Source organism: Ambystoma mexicanum, chromosome 6q, assembly GCF_040938575.1.
Source record: "Ambystoma mexicanum isolate Mex_15411 chromosome 6q, UKY_AmexF1_1, whole genome shotgun sequence".
NCBI classification, from domain to species: domain Eukaryota; kingdom Metazoa; phylum Chordata; class Amphibia; order Caudata; family Ambystomatidae; genus Ambystoma; species Ambystoma mexicanum.
The window spans coordinates 1,680,116,704-1,680,132,500 of record NC_090937.1 but is presented as its reverse complement, the minus strand read 5'-3'; the positions used below and the strand labels follow the sequence as shown (position 1 = coordinate 1,680,132,500).

The window sequence follows — 15,797 nt, the reverse complement described above, 5'->3', positions numbered from 1 at the left end:
TGTGGCATCTCAGAAGCACCTAGGTAGGCACTTCTTCCTAAGGGTGAGAGGTATGTGTGGCATCTCAGGAGCACCTAGGTAGGCACTTCTTCCTAGGGGCGCAGAGGTATGTGTGGCATCTCAGGAGCACCTAGGTAGGCACTTCATCCTAGGGGTGCAGAGGTATGTGTGGCATCTCAGGAGCACCTAGGTAGGCACTTCATCCTAGGGGTGCAGAGGTATGTGTGGCATCTCAGAAGCACCTAGGTAGGCACTTCTTCCTAGGGGCGCAGAGGTATGTGTGGCATCTCAGGAGCACCTAGGTAGGCACTTCTTCCTAAGGGCGAGAGGTATGTGTGGCATCTCAGAAGCACCTAGGTAGGCACTTCATCCTAGGGGTGCAGAGGTATGTGTGGCATCTCAGAAGCACCTAGGTAGGCACTTCTTCCTAGGGGCGCAGAGGTATGTGTGGCATCTCAGGAGCACCTAGGTAGGCACTTCTTCCTAAGGGCGAGAGGTATGTGTGGCATCTCAGAAGCACCTAGGTAGGCACTTCATCCTAAGGGCGAGAGGTATGTGTGGCATCTCAGGAGCACCTAGGTAGGCACTTCTTCCTAAGGGTGCAGAGGTATGTGTGGCATCTCAGAAGCACCTAGGTATGCACTTCTTCCTAGGGGTGCAGAGGTATGTGTGGCATCTCAGAAGCACCGAGGTAGGCACTTCTTCCTAGGGGTGCAGAGGTATGTGTGGCATCTCAGGAGCACCTAGGCAGGAACTTCTTCCTAAGGGCGAGAGGTATGTGTGGCATCTCAGGAGCACCTAGGTAGGCACTTCATCCTAGAGGTGCAGAGGTATGTGTGGCATCTCAGGAGCACCTAGGTAGGCACTTCATCCTAGGGGTGCAGAGGAATGTGTGGCATCTCAGGAGCACCTAGGTAGGCACTTCATCCTAGGGGTGCAGAGGTATGTGTGGCATCTCAGGAGCACCTAGGTAGGCACTTCCTCCTAAGGGTGAGAGGTATGTGTGGCATCTCAGGAGCACCTAGGTAGGCACTTCTTCCTAGGGGCGCAGAGGTATGTGTGGCATCTCAGGAGCACCTAGGTAGGCACTTCTTCCTAAGGGCGAGAGGTATGTGTGGCATCTCAGAAGCACCTAGGTAGGCACTTCTTCCTAGGGGCGCAGAGGTATGTGTGGCATCTCAGGAGCACCTAGGTAGGCACTTCATCCTAGGGGTGCAGAGGTATGTGTGGCATCTCAGGAGCACCTAGGTAGGCACTTCATCCTAAGGGCGAGAGGTATGTGTGGCATCTCAGGAGCACCTAGGTAGGCACTTCTTCCTAAGGGTGCAGAGGTATGTGTGGCATCTCAGAAGCACCTAGGTAGGCACTTCTTCCTAAGGGTGAGAGGTATGTGTGGCATCTCAGGAGCACCTAGGTAGGCACTTCTTCCTAGGGGCGCAGAGGTATGTGTGGCATCTCAGGAGCACCTAGGTAGGCACTTCATCCTAGGGGTGCAGAGGTATGTGTGGCATCTCAGGAGCACCTAGGTAGGCACTTCATCCTAGGGGTGCAGAGGTATGTGTGGCATCTCAGGAGCACCTAGGTAGGCACTTCTTCCTAGGGGCGCAGAGGTATGTGTGGCATCTCAGGAGCACCTAGGTAGGCACTTCTTCCTAAGGGCGAGAGGTATGTGTGGCATCTCAGAAGCACCTAGGTAGGCACTTCATCCTAAGGGCGAGAGGTATGTGTGGCATCTCAGGAGCACCTAGGTAGGCACTTCTTCCTAAGGGTGCAGAGGTATGTGTGGCATCTCAGAAGCACCTAGGTATGCACTTCTTCCTAGGGGTGCAGAGGTATGTGTGGCATCTCAGAAGCACCGAGGTAGGCACTTCTTCCTAGGGGTGCAGAGGTATGTGTGGCATCTCAGGAGCACCTAGGTAGGCACTTCATCCCAGGGGCGCAGAGGTATGCGCTGCATTTCATCGGCACCCTGCTCCAGTAAGTGCAGTGGAATGGTCATGAATCGGAAGACAGTCGGCTGCCAATCCTTGCTGATAAGGAAGGTCTCTATGTATCTGATTGGCTGTGACTTTGTTTGCTTTCAGAGCTACTATATATCTGGTGATGAATGAATGATATACACTTTGTTGCCTGCATGATAGTGCATCCCTGCTTTATGAACAAAGAATCTCTCTAGAAGACATTATTATCTGGCCAACCAATAGCTAGATGTTCTAAATTTACAGAAATCATACCTTTATGTGAAACTAAACTCTAACCTGCCTTTCCTTCTTTCTTCAAAGGCACCGTTCCGGGGTCAGGACAGGCACCAGGTGAGGAGGACCTGCTTTTGTGTAAAATGTACACTTGAATATGTATGACCCTCTTTCATGAACTAAGCATGTGCGGATATGTCTGAGAATTCTAGCAGTGCCAGCCCGAAAGTAATGGGATTATTCCGTCTAGTCATGGCGCGTCTCTGTGGGCATTCCCACACCAGCCGCCGGCCACACCCAAGACGTGATAAAAGACCCACCAACACATGACTGTGTAAAGAGGAATGACAAGCCACATGTGTGACAATACACCAAGAAACGCAACAACTCTGTGTGTGCAACAGCGTTGGTAATCTGAACCTGGCAAGAGAGAATGGGGACCCCTCTCAGGCTAGGGTGGGAGGCCTCCTGGGATTTATTATCATTATCATTTATTGATCACCGACCCAGCTGCGGGAAGCAACACAGTGCTTTACAATCACAGGGGAAAATAACATGGCAAGGGAGAAGAGAAACAAGGGAGCAGAGATCTAAGAACACAGGAGGGCTGTGTGACCATTTGAGGGAATCGTTTCCTTCTCCCCAAGGGGGAGCCCCGCTGTAAGGCTAGGCCGGTGTGCCCCCTCCGCAACACCATCCCTAGGGGTCCATGAGAAGTGGGACCTCACACAGAGAGACTCCCCCTTCGGGAACAGGGTTTCCCGTCCCAGTGAGGAACTCCCTCATGGCCTCCAAGTGATGGCCCAGTGATGGATTTATACAATATACCAAACTGTTATCAAACCTACGAAGAGACCGTGAATTTATATCATGATGAACAAGACATGGAAGATATCTATAAATTCCAGGCTACAATGGTGTGAGGGGTCAGAAATGGGAGACGGACACACAGGCATAGCTTTCTCACAGGTTGTCATTTTATCAAATAAAAAGGAGGAAGAAAAAAACACATATCTTTCCCTATCCTAATAAGGAGGTCCCTACCCCACAAACCTAATGCCCACAAAGTATCTGACTTCAGACTCATATGCACGACAACATTATACAGCAATTGTTTGTCGCTTTCAACTCTGCAAAATAACATATACATTCAAACTCAAGAGTTACAAACATGAATCCATGTGTCAATTCAGGATTCTCTGGAACACATTTCAGTTTCAAGAAAGTTCTGCTCAATGTAGGATGCAAAGTCTTTTCCAATCAACATTTCCTTTTAGTGATAAAGTGACTATCCCGCTTCCAAAGCTTTGCTCACATTGCTCACATTTCAAAATAATTGTTAATGTTTCCACAACCTCCTGTTTAGTAAATCAAAAGTCTCTTTCAACAAACATACATTTAGAAACCAAATGTAAATGTTCTTTTCTCCAAATGCCAATCACTTCTTAGACCATCACACTTCTTCTTTGTAAGTAACACTTTAGTCCGTATGGCTAATTCAAAAGAAACACTTTAGTCAGGATGGTTCAGCATCACTTTTGGTTCTGCAACAGTTGATCAAAAATAAGACGATGGATTTGACACTTCTTTTCCACCACAACCACAGTACTTTAAATGTTCTTCTTCTGGTATACTCACCTGCCAGGACTAACTGCAATGTGTTCCTTTCCTGGTTTACTCTCCTGCCAGGATAAAACTCTTAATAATACAATGTTCCAAGCTCCCCACACTAGAATAAGAAATGGAGAGATTTTAACCAACAACTACTTCTCTGGTCAGTCCTTTGACTTCTAACACAGCTTACATCTTCTTCCAAATGGATATTTCAAAAAAGGACAATGATTCTCTTGCTGGTCTGCTTGCCTTAGGCAATGCAGGTTACAGTTCTCTCCCCCTTGATCTCTTTTACAAGATGGGCTTGGCTGCTGAATGATCCATTCACATTTAGAATTAAAAAACAATTACATCAACATTAGCCTGTTACGTTAAGTTCATCACAGCATACAAAAAATGATAAACAGATCTTATATCACGCTAACCAGAGTTCATTGAAGCCATGCTGCAGCATCTGTTAGGTAGCACTAAATGACCACATCCATTATTTCCAGTTCTTTGGTTACCTCTTACAGAAATGCATTCAATGCCACAATTAAGGAGATATTGAGCCCCCACATACATCTACTCCAGAAAAGGTTCACTGCCAGCTCTGAATCTTTATCAAACTTATCTTTAAATATCAAAATGCACGTAGGGACAGAGAAGCACCATCCTCCTATATGTGTACTGTATCATGTCTTGCTGCATCTCTCTGTAACTAAGAAATCTGGCTGTAACAAGTGCTATGATGCCCACGAGCTGATGCGCACTCTACAAATTCGAATACATAAATAAATAAATAAATAAATACATAAATAAATAAATAAGCACTAGATGCTCCATCGTCTCTTGGAAGTGGTTATCTCCTCAGAAACAACATCGAAAGTCAAGAAGACTAGGCCCCGGCGCATCTTTATTTCCCCAGTGCCGTGTCCTCTGGAGAGTCGGTACGTGATTGAGCCTAAAGCACATATAACTTGTTCTTCCCCTATCACAAGGAAACCTCTGAAGATAAAGGGGAAAACATTCCCAAGCATGGCCAGAATTGTAGTATTTCCACCCAATCTGCCCTGAAGAGAAACCTCTTCACTATCCCCGGACATTGAATAAGGTCTTCTATGGTTAAGCCAAGAGAAAGTAAGATTAGCTTCATTTTGGTGCAAAACTTTTCCATGGATAGAACCGAATCTGAACTCACGACCTCTCCTAGTATTTCATACAGACAGCCTGATTCATGGAATTATTTGCATGAAAAACGCAGATTTGCGTGCCTTTCTGCCCAAAAATCCCCATACTTCAAACAGGAATTTTCGGGCAGAAAGGCACTCAAATCTGCATTTTTTACGCAAATAATTCCATGAATCAGGCTAATAGTATTCTTCGGAGGGTCCCTTATTTTCCTAAACAGGGAAAGTTGTTTCCAAATATACCTTGCTTTAAGTGATATAATGCAGCGCTCATGGCGAATAACTGCGTTGGGCACTGCCATAAATAAACCCAGTATGTCTTTCCAAAGCTTTCCCTGGATGATGTTAAGAGCAACGCTCATATCATGGGTGCATATGTCCAGGCCATAAAGTAAAATGGGCTCACATTTGCGAGATAATATCGCCTTATCGGAAACAGAGAGAATCTGCAGACCTTCACTCCCAAAAATGTCATTTGGGATTTGAGTTTGCAGGCTTTCTCCTCAAGGCTCTGGTTCCATGATTTTACACTAACCCTGTTTGTAAGATTATACCCCAAATAGGTAAAGTCCTGGACCTGATCCACTGATTCATCACCCGTGGTCCACTCATAGATCTGGCTCTTGCTTCTTTTAGTAAAGACCATTATCTGAGATTTAGATGCATTTGGCAAGAGATTGTTAGCTACCTCGTAGAGGTAAAAAAGATGCATTTTCCTCCTGAGGCCACGAGGGGTACGATCCAGAAGAATAAAGTCGTATGCAAAGGCCATCCACTCGATCGCCATCCTCCCCAACCTGGCCGGTGCGATGGAAAGTCCCTGCCAGACTCCCTCCGCATCACACATGTACAGGTTGAAGAGAATTGGCGCCAGTGAACAGCCCTGCTAAACCCCTACATATGTGGCAATTTCCTAAAACAAGGTCCACTCCTTGGTCAGGCGGACCCTAATGGTTGTATTGGTATGGAGTAGGGCAAGGATCTGGACAATCTGACGCGGGGTCTTCATAGCTAGCAACTTGGACCACAGTCTCAATCTTATTACTCCATCAAAAGCATCTGAGAGGTCCGATGATGCTATAAACACATCTCCTATATTGGACTGATGTACCAAATCTCTTAAATGTGCCAAAACTGTCGCAATCAAGTTGGTTCCCAGCTATTCCCTGAAACCTGCTTGAAATTTGCTAAGAAGGAAATTATGCCTGACCACATTATTAAGATCTCTTAAGAGCAAAATGGCAAAAACCTTACTAGCCGCGTCAATGAGCGCTATAGGTCTATAGTTACTAGGGTTTAAGATATCGCCCTTCTTATATTTGGGCACAATAATAGATTGAACCCAAGGAGCCGGGACCATGTTGGTCTCGAAGATGTAATTGAATACAGGTTTCAGGAGGTTACCCACAGCTATGGGGTGGCCTTAATAACAAAATACGGAATGCCATCTGGGCCGGGGGCTCGGGACGGCTTAAGTTTGTGTATAGCCCATATAATGTCCTCATGATCCCAAGTACAACCTCCTACAACAGGAAATCCCAAATCAGTACCTGGCCCTTTTAAAAATTTAGAGGGCAATGCAAATTTGTTTGTACAATAAGTGATCCGAGCTTCCGCTTGGATTGGACAGTCTAGACTGCCCTTAGAAGGATCTAAAGTCCTAGTGACAGTGGTCCGGAATTTGCCATCCATACCCTTACAGAGACTTCCCATCATGTTCTGGTGGGAATTCAGATAATGATCCATCCTAAGCGATTTAACCAAGTTTTTGTGTCTGAGAATGATCTTTCTTTTTAAAACCAAAAACTCCATCATTGATAAGGACTGGTTTTTGAGGGTCACCAAGTCCCTGCTGTTTGTTGATTTTAGAGTTATAAATTCTAGTATCCCACCTCAAACTCTCAGATTTGTTGATGGAATTGCCTCCCACTTTACTAATCTTATAGGCACAAGTAAGTATAATGTGGTTGTAAAGATTCTCCCCTCGTAAATGGGAACTATCTCCCAAATCAGATTGTATAGCTTTTGTTATGTAGTCTGTTAGAAGAGTTTTAAATCTACTAATGGTTTTAGTATTCCAATTAACTGATCTCCCTTGTTTCCCCACTGAAAGACCCATAAGGTCTGGCCTGACGTGAATACCCAAGTGGGCTAAAGTCAGAATGAAAACCAGTGGGGTATGGTCCCCCAGGTCAGTATCTGTAAGAGCCAGGTTACCACACACTTGTTTCCATCCATTAGCCACGTAGAAGAAATCAATCCTGGAGCTATGAAAGCCCCTCTTCCATGAATGCTCGGGTGATTCCGAATTACATGGGTGGTCCAACTTCCCCAAATACCATCCTTCCAAATAAATATCCCACTGCACCCCCGGCTAAGATTTGGGTGGAGAATCTTAGGAATAGCCCCCCTATCGTTCCACTGGGTGCCCTCAGCACATAAACAGTAAAAATCACCTCCCAGCACAATACATTTCCCAGAACCCTTCTCACACCATTCCCCCACTGGGATCTCACTGAGGCTCTCCTTCACCTTTTCAATCGGGACTTTCAAAGGATTCTAATAAAGGTTCAACAGCAAAATTGGCTCCAGCACATCATTCGCTATATCCAGTGTAAAACCCAGGAGCCAATCCTTGCTACAGACTAATTTACAATTAAACCCCAAATTACAATCTACGGCTATTGTACAATCTGCATTTTTTACGCAAATAATTCCATGAATCAGGCTAATAGTGTTCTTCGGAGGGTCCCTTATTTTCCTAAACAGGAAAAGTTGTTTCCAAATATACCTTGCTTTAAGTGATGTAATGCAGCGCTCATGGCGAATAACTGCGTTGGGCACTGCCATAAATAAACCCAGTATGTCTTTCCAAAGCTTTCCCTGGATGATGTTAAGAGCAACGCTCATATCATGGGTGCATATGTCCAGGCCATAAAGTAAAATGGGCTCACATTTGCGAGATAATATCGCCTTATCGGCAACAGAGAGAATCTGCAGACCTTCACTCCCAAAAATGTCATTTGGGATTTGAGTTTGCAGGCTTTCTCCTCAAGGCTCTGGTTCCATGATTTTACACTAACCCTGTTTGTAAGATTATACCCTAAATATTGTTAAGCCCCCACTCGGTCGTCCCGCCATGCCTTTTAAAGCAGGATGTGAGAATGTATGGAAAACCTCTATACTTAAATTATCAACAATCATAGTTTCCTGGAATAAATATACGCGGGGAGAGTGTTGATGGAATACTTCCATAGAAATGTATTAAAATGTACGTTGCCACAAGTATTCCATGAAATAACTTCAATGTTAGTCATGTCATGAACATCCTGAACCCTGTTTTAGGGTCTCCAGCATCTTGAGGGCTGGCTGTAGCCAAGACCAGTCCTGTCCATTGTTTAACAAATTAGAAATCAAAGACAGAACTGGTATAGAATTATTAGATTGATTCGAGTCAGAATATACTGTTTGTCCCACTGGAATAGTCATGGGTTCCGTATAAGCTAGGAAGATGTCAGCCTTCGTTGCCCTAGATAGTGTCACCAGATTAAATCCTAATGACTCTGCTGCCATCTCCAAATGGAAGTTATATGCCATGCAGAGATTGTTGTGAACTGGCAGAGAAATGGCATCACTATCGTCAGTGGTTATAGATCGGAGTAGAGGGAGCGATCTTCTTAAAGATATTTAACAGATTTGTTCTATTAAGATTGGATACTTTGTCTGTCTTATTGTTATTTATCCAGCCAATGATTTTCCCTGTATTAATCATAGAGACAGGTTTTTCAGGAATCAACAACTCCTTTTTCCAAAATGCGCCAGAAGATATCCCCAGCTGATGTATATGATAACACATCATTATCGCTTGGCCTTGGACGTCTGCTTGTATTCACAGGGATCTGGTGATCTGGGCCTATATGCACTGATGTGAATGATACCTAAGACGATCCATTCTGGCATGAAATGTGCATCACACTGCAGTGACGTCATCACCACATTACTCGTAGTGTACTTAGAAACAATACTATGTGATGCCATCGCCTGTGTTGTCAAGGGGTGAAAGGTCGTCTTCCCTCACTTCCCGTGATGTCACTTCCGGGGATGTCATCAGAGGCCCAGGGTCGTGTGGTGTCACTTCCGCTACCCCTGGCAAGCCTTGCAGATGGCACACAGTGGCAAGTGTGTACTTTACTAGTGGGTGCCTGAGGATCCTTGAAGCACGTGCTGTGTTTGTCTTTAAAATCTGAGCAAATGAACTGAATGCAATAACATTCTTACTCTGTGAGTCACTGATCTCGAAACCCCTTTTGTCTCCTTAGAAATGCTACATCTGGACCCAGAGGGCTACAGAGGTGAGTGTTGCATTACAGATGAGTGCACATACGGGCTATAGGGGGATATCCGGGACCTTCAGGTTGTCCCAGCATTGCTTACAGGCAGGCATGGGGTGCACGGAGCAGTGTGCATGCACCGGAAGGAGGGTGCATTGCCACTCTGTGCACCCCCAGCAAGGCCTCAGCTAGAGGGCTCTGTTCCCTTCTAGCAGTATATGAAAGCGGATTCACCTCCAGGAATATGTCATGCCGCAGAGAACAGTGGGGTTCACAAAAGAATGCAGACGCCAAGATCCTGGGCAAACAGATGGTACTAGCCACGAAGCTGCAAGCCCCTCCCCAGTTCCAGCAGCTCCGAATAACCCTCGGTCAGCAGGTTCACGACTCCCAGTCTCTCCCAGTCTCTCCCAGTCTCTCCAGGGCGGATCTGAAAGCAGTGCTGGTCTTTGTAGTGTCTTCTGTCGGGGTTGCCATCCTCTCCAAGTCCGTCAGAGTCTCCAGCATAACGTGTAATAGCAGGGCACCGCTTGATATTCTCCTGCTACCACCCTCTGCCCCACTGCCACCACCCTATGCCCTCCTGCCACCGCCCTCTGCCCTCCTGACAGCAAACTCGATCCTCCTGCCACCAGCTTGGGCTCTCCTGCCACCACCCTCTGCCCTCCTGCCACCGCCCTCTGCCCTCCTGCCACCAACCTCTGCCCTCCTGCCACCAACCAATGCTTTCCAGCCACCAACCTCTGCCCTCCTGCCACCAACCTATGCCCTCCTGCCACCAACCTCTGCCCTCCTGCCACCAACCCCTGCCCTCCTGCCCCCACCCTCTGCCCTCCTGCCACCAGCTTGGGCTCTCCTGCCACCGCCCTCAGCCCTCCTGCCAACAAACTCGACCCTCCTGCCACCAGCTTGGGCTCTCCTGCCACCACCCTCTGCCCCCAGCCACCAACCTCTGCCCTCCTGCCACCAACCTCTGCCCTCCTGCCACCACCTCTACCCTCCTGCCACCACCCTCTGCCCTCCTGCTATCAATCTCTGCCCTCCTGCCACCAACCTCTGCCCTCCTGTCACCAACCCCTGCCCTCCTGCGGCCACCCTCTGCCCTCCTGCCAGCAAACTCGACCCTCCTGCCACCAGCTTGGGCTCTCCTGCCACCAACCTCTGCCCTCCTGCCACCAACCCCTGCCCTCCTGCCACCACCCTCTGCCCTCCTGCCACCAGCTTGGTCTCTCCTACAACCAACTTCTGCCCTTCAGCCATCAATCTCTGCCCTCCTGCCAGCAAACTCGACCCTCCTGCCACCAGCTTGGGCTCTCCTACCACCAGCTTGGGCTTTCCTGCCACCGCCCTCTGCCCTCCTGCCAGCAACCTCTACCCTCCTGCCACCAGCTTGGGCTCTCCTGCCCCCAACCTATGCCCTCCTGCCACCAACCTCTGCCCTCCTGCCACCAACCCCTGCCCTCCTGCCAACGCCCTCTGCCCTCCTGCCAGCAAACTCGACCCTCCTGCCACTAGCTTGGGCTCTCCTGCCACCAACCTCTGCCCTCCTGCCACCAACCCCTGCCCTCCTGCCACCACCCTCTGCCCTCCTGCCACCAGCTTGGGCTCTCCTACCACCAACCTCTGCCCTCCGGCCATCAATCTCTGCCCTCCTGCCAGCAAACTCGACCCTCCTGCCACCAGCTTGGGCTCTCCTACCAACAGCTTGGGCTCTCCTGCCACCGCCCTCTGCCCTCCTGCCAGCAACCTCTACCCTCCTGCCAGCAGCTTGGCCTCTCCTGCCCCCAACCTATGCCCTCCTGCCACCAACCTCTGCCCTCCTGCCACCAACCCCTGCTTTCCTGCCACCACCCCCTGCCCTCCTGCACCCGCCCTCTGCCCTCCTGCCACTGCCTTGGCCTATCCTGCCACTAACCTCTTCCCACCTGCCACCGCATCTGCCCTCCTGCCACCACCCTCTGCCCTCTTGCCACCACCCTCTGTCCTCCTGCCACTGCCTTGGGCTCTGTTAGGGAGAATTCTCAAAATATGCTAATTTCCCTGACCCCCAGCAACTTTGCTGGATTTCTAGGATTTGATTTTTTACCTGGAAAGAGTGTGAAACTTTTTTCCCCACTCTTTCATGTATTTTGATGTGTGTTTTACATTTGTGTTCTTTGGTTATGGAGTTTTAACACAACTCCATAGGCATCATCTTTTTCTATGTGTCACACAGCACCTTTAGTGCAGTGGCACAGGGACGTCTTCAGTGGTCGAAGTGGGCGGGAGCGATCGGGAGCGGTGCTCCTCTACTTCTTTTAATTAAGTTTTACCGTTCCTATACTTTTATTTCAAAAAGAAACCATTCCGGAATGGTTTCGTTTTAAAATCACAGTGTAGGAAGAAGTTGAATCTTGCACTTTCAGTGCAGTGCACAGGACGTGCCCTTAAACAGCGGGCACATGTGTTTTGGGTTTTTTATTGTGAATGGGAGGGGGCTTGGCGATGAGGTATGTGGGGAGCGGGGGCAAGCCAGTAGGGAACATAGTTCCACTACTTCTCTTCCTGCACTTCGACCATTGGACGTCTTTCAGACTCCCCAAGGTTTAAATACCTATTCTGGGACTGACTACCGTCTCCCAGAGCTTGTACAGTTAAATTGACTTTACTAGTCCCTTTAAATGTCCTGACCGAGCACACACTATCTTCCTATAGAGTGCTGGAGGGGTTGCCTAACATCCCCTGAGTCAAAACACTCATGCAACAGTAAAATGTGACTCTTTCCTACTTTAAATGGTTGGTGGCAGTGGTTTAGATCAACTATCGTGATTCTTCCCGACCGCTAACAACGGTAGCTAAAAATCGGGTCAGCCATGTTTTTCAATATGGCGCCCAAGACCTATCTGTAAAAACAGACTCTGGTCATCTTTTTTTCGCTATTTCTTTTAGGAAAGGTCCTTCTTGTGTTTGTCTCTGTGCGGCAAACCAGGTTTGGTCCCTTTGTTCGTTGGCCTTTGGCGGGCTTCAGTGCTGAAGCCCTCCTCTGGCGCCAGAGTGTCTCGGGTGGACAGGATGTGAGGGAGGTGCCAGAAACTCCCTGTGCTTAGTCTCCTAGGAGACCTGAATGCACTCTGGCATGATTGGCAGGCTGACTGTCCGGCAAGGTCAGCCACCCTGCTGTGTGAGTGACGGCCAGGCTGGAATGAATGCGGGAAAACGGTTTAAAAGCAGGTCTCTGGGACTTGGACAGCAGAGTCGACCACTGCAACGAAAGAACCGAAGATGAGCTGAAGGAAGAGGACTGCTGCAACTCCTAGATGACCGGTGAAGCCCTGCTGCAGGTCCGAATTGCCTGAAATTCCAATCGACAGAGAAGCCCTTCAAGGTTAACTTCTTCCCTTGAGTTTGATGGGAACAACCAACTCGCAAGCCACCTAGACACCGTCCCCATCTGGTCGAATTTTCATCAGAGTGCTGTTGAAAACCAGATAGCCAGTGAGAAGGATACCAGTTTGTGGTCTTTAATGCACTCACACCTTAAATTGACATTTTGCCAAGCTTGTGGCCTCTTCCGATGGCAGTGCAGGAACCTCCTGACATCCTCCTTCTTGTCTCAATGACTGAAGCACAGGAACAGCGAGATCTGCTTGAACTGCCAGGAACAACTGCCTCAGCTACAGCTCTTCCTCATTAACAAGGTACTGTGCAAACGCGGTCTGGAAATCTTTTCGGCCATCGCGAAAGTTTGTAGCTCTTTCCTCAACCTTGAAGGCTTCTCCTTCCCTAAACATTCGTCAAACTTTTCGCCTAGCCAAATTCTTCTAAACTCTGCGGCAAAGATTTAACCGTTACTACCAGAACTGTGCTGTCCTATACAAAGACTCTGAACCATTGACTTTGGCCTAGGCCTATTGAGAAGAATTGCTGGTTGTGGTTAACTGAAACCCTTTGCCCTGCCTATGAATGTATTTGGGCTGTCTATTCTTATAACCTTGTCTTTTTACCTCTTTATTAATTTTCTGAAGTGCCATTTTGCTCCCACTTCAGGGTAGCTAAACTTGTTAATTTACTTACAGGTTGTGTATTTGTGGTTTATTAGTATATGATATTGAGATGCTCTTGCTCGTGTAATGTTTTCAAACTGACTGAGTAAATAAATGTATATTCTTTTACCAAGAAACCTTGAGTAAGTGTTTGTTTGAATCACTGTATTGGTTGGTCCTTTGTGTAACTTGTTCTACTGCTCACTTAAACCCTTGAGATAAGTCTGGCTGCTCAGCCATCGCTACCACTTTACTGTGTAGTGCAGACTTGTACCAAAGGTGAAATTGTGCTTACACTTGTAGTCTTAATTGCATGTAGTGCTCCCAAAGGGTACTGCAGGGGATTCTGCCTAACAGCACCTGTGGACATGCAGTAATGGCCGTGCTTTAACCTGGTGTAAGACGTGGTGATCCATGCACCTGTGAACATGCAGTAATGGCTGTGCTTTTACCTGGTGTATGGCGTGGTGATCCGTGCACCTGTGGACATGCAGTAATGGCCGTGCTTTTACCTGGTGTAAGACGTGGTGATCCGTGCACCTGTGGACATGCAGTAATGGCCGTGCTTTTACCTGGTGTAAGGTATGGCTGATCTGATCTGATCTCTCTTTTGCCTCCTCAGAGACCTTCTTCCACTTCAGAGGTAAGTGTTCCATTTCATACGAGAACTTCATGTTCTAATGGCTGTCTGTGACTTTATAATTCGGATGTCAGCTGTGGCCCCCCACACCACCCTGCTGTCATTTCACTGCTTGCTGTGCATCACTACTTGCAATACTGTTGATGTCACTTCACTATCTACTGTTATTTCACTGCTCACTGTCAGTTCACAGCAGTTCGTTTCATGATGTCACTTCACTATCTGCTGTCAATTCACTGTGTGGTATAGCTTTGCCGCTTCCTTGTAATGCATGATGCAAGGTAAGGTAAGGCAAGGCAAGGTAGGGTAAGTGTTCTTGTACAGCACCTGTCTGCTCATAAGTTTGTCTTCGCTGCATGTAAATAAGCAGGTGGTTGGACAGTTATTATGATAGAGAGAGAGAGAGATAGTTCCCAATCGTCCTCTCGTCTCCCGTGGCCTTTCCACCTCCCTAGTCCAGGTTTCCCTATCCTCCTTGCCTGGCAACTAGAGATTGGTAACTCCTGAATTCTTCTAGAAGAGAACATATCCTAACTGTGTCCTGGGGTCTCTGGTTCTCAATGACTCTCTCGTCTCCCGTAGACTTTCCACCTCCCTAGTCCAGGTTTCCCTATCCTCCTTGCCTGGCAACTAGAGATTGGTAATTCTTGAATTCTTCTAGAAGAGAACCTATCCTAACTGTGTCCCAGGGTCTCTGGTTCTCAATGACTCTCTCGTCTCCCGTGGCCTTTCCACCTCGCTAGTCCAGGTTTCCCTATCCTTCTCACCTGGCAAATAGAGATTGGTTACTCCTGAATTCTTCTAGAAGAGATCGTATCCTAACTGTGTCCCGGGGACTCTGGTTCTCAATGACTCTCTCGTCTCCAGTAGGCTTTCCACCTGCCTAGTCCAGGTTTCCCTATCCTCCTTGCCTGGCAAATAGAGATTGGTAACTCCTGAATTCTTCTAGAAGAGAACATATCCTAACTGTGTCCCGGGGTCTCTGGATCTCAATGACTCTCTCGTCTCCCGTAGACTTTCCACGTCCCTAGTGCAGGTTTGCCTATCCTCCTCGCCTGGCAACTAGAGATTGGTAACTCCTGAATTCTTATAGAAGAGAACGTATGCTGTGTCCCGGGGCCGCTGGTTTTCAATGACTCTCTCGTCTCCCGTAGGGTTTCCACCTCCCTAGTCCAGGTTTTCCTATCCTCCTCGCCTGGCAACTAGAAATTGGTAACTCCTGAATTCTTCTAGAAGAGAATGTATCCTAGCTGTGTCCCGGGGTCTCTGGTTCTCAATGACTCTCTCGTCTCCCGTAGGCTTTCCACCTCCCTAGTCCAGGTTTCCCTATCCTCCTTGCCTGGCAGCTAGAGATTGGTAACTCCTGAATTCTTCTAGAAGAGAACATATCCTAACTGTGTCCCAGGGACTCTGGTTCTTAATGACTCTCTCGTCTCCCGTAGGCTTTCCAACTCCCTAGTCCAGGTTTCCCTATCCTCCTCGCCTGGCAAATAGAGATTGGTAACTCCTGAATTCTTCTAGAAGAGAACGCATCCTAACTGTGTCCTGGGGTCTCTGGTTCTCAATGACTCTCTCATCTCCCGTAGGCTCTCCACCTCCCTTGTCCAGGTTTCCCTATCCTCCTGGCCTGGCAACTAGAGATTGGTAATTCTTGAATTCTTCTAGAAGAGAACCTATCCTAACTGTGTCCCAGGGTCTCTGGTTCTCAATGACTCTCTCGTCTCCCGTGGCCTTTCCACCTCCCTAGTCCAGGTTTCCCTATCCTCTTGCCTGGCAACTAGAGATTGGTAATTCTTGAATTCTTCTAGAAGAGAACCTATCCTAAC

General features: G+C 47.9%; 1 protein-coding gene across 1 annotated transcript in view; it reads left to right on the top strand.

The window, feature by feature from the left end:
• Positions 1-15,797, top strand: part of LOC138517048 (uncharacterized) — a 341,761-nt gene that overhangs the window by 68,827 nt on the left and 257,137 nt on the right. The window contains exons 3-5 of the mRNA XM_069632564.1: positions 2,283-2,312; positions 9,298-9,330; positions 13,954-13,974. Coding sequence (XP_069488665.1) covers positions 2,283-2,312; positions 9,298-9,330; positions 13,954-13,974 — 84 coding nt within the window. The remainder of the gene's footprint in view (positions 1-2,282; positions 2,313-9,297; positions 9,331-13,953; positions 13,975-15,797) is intronic.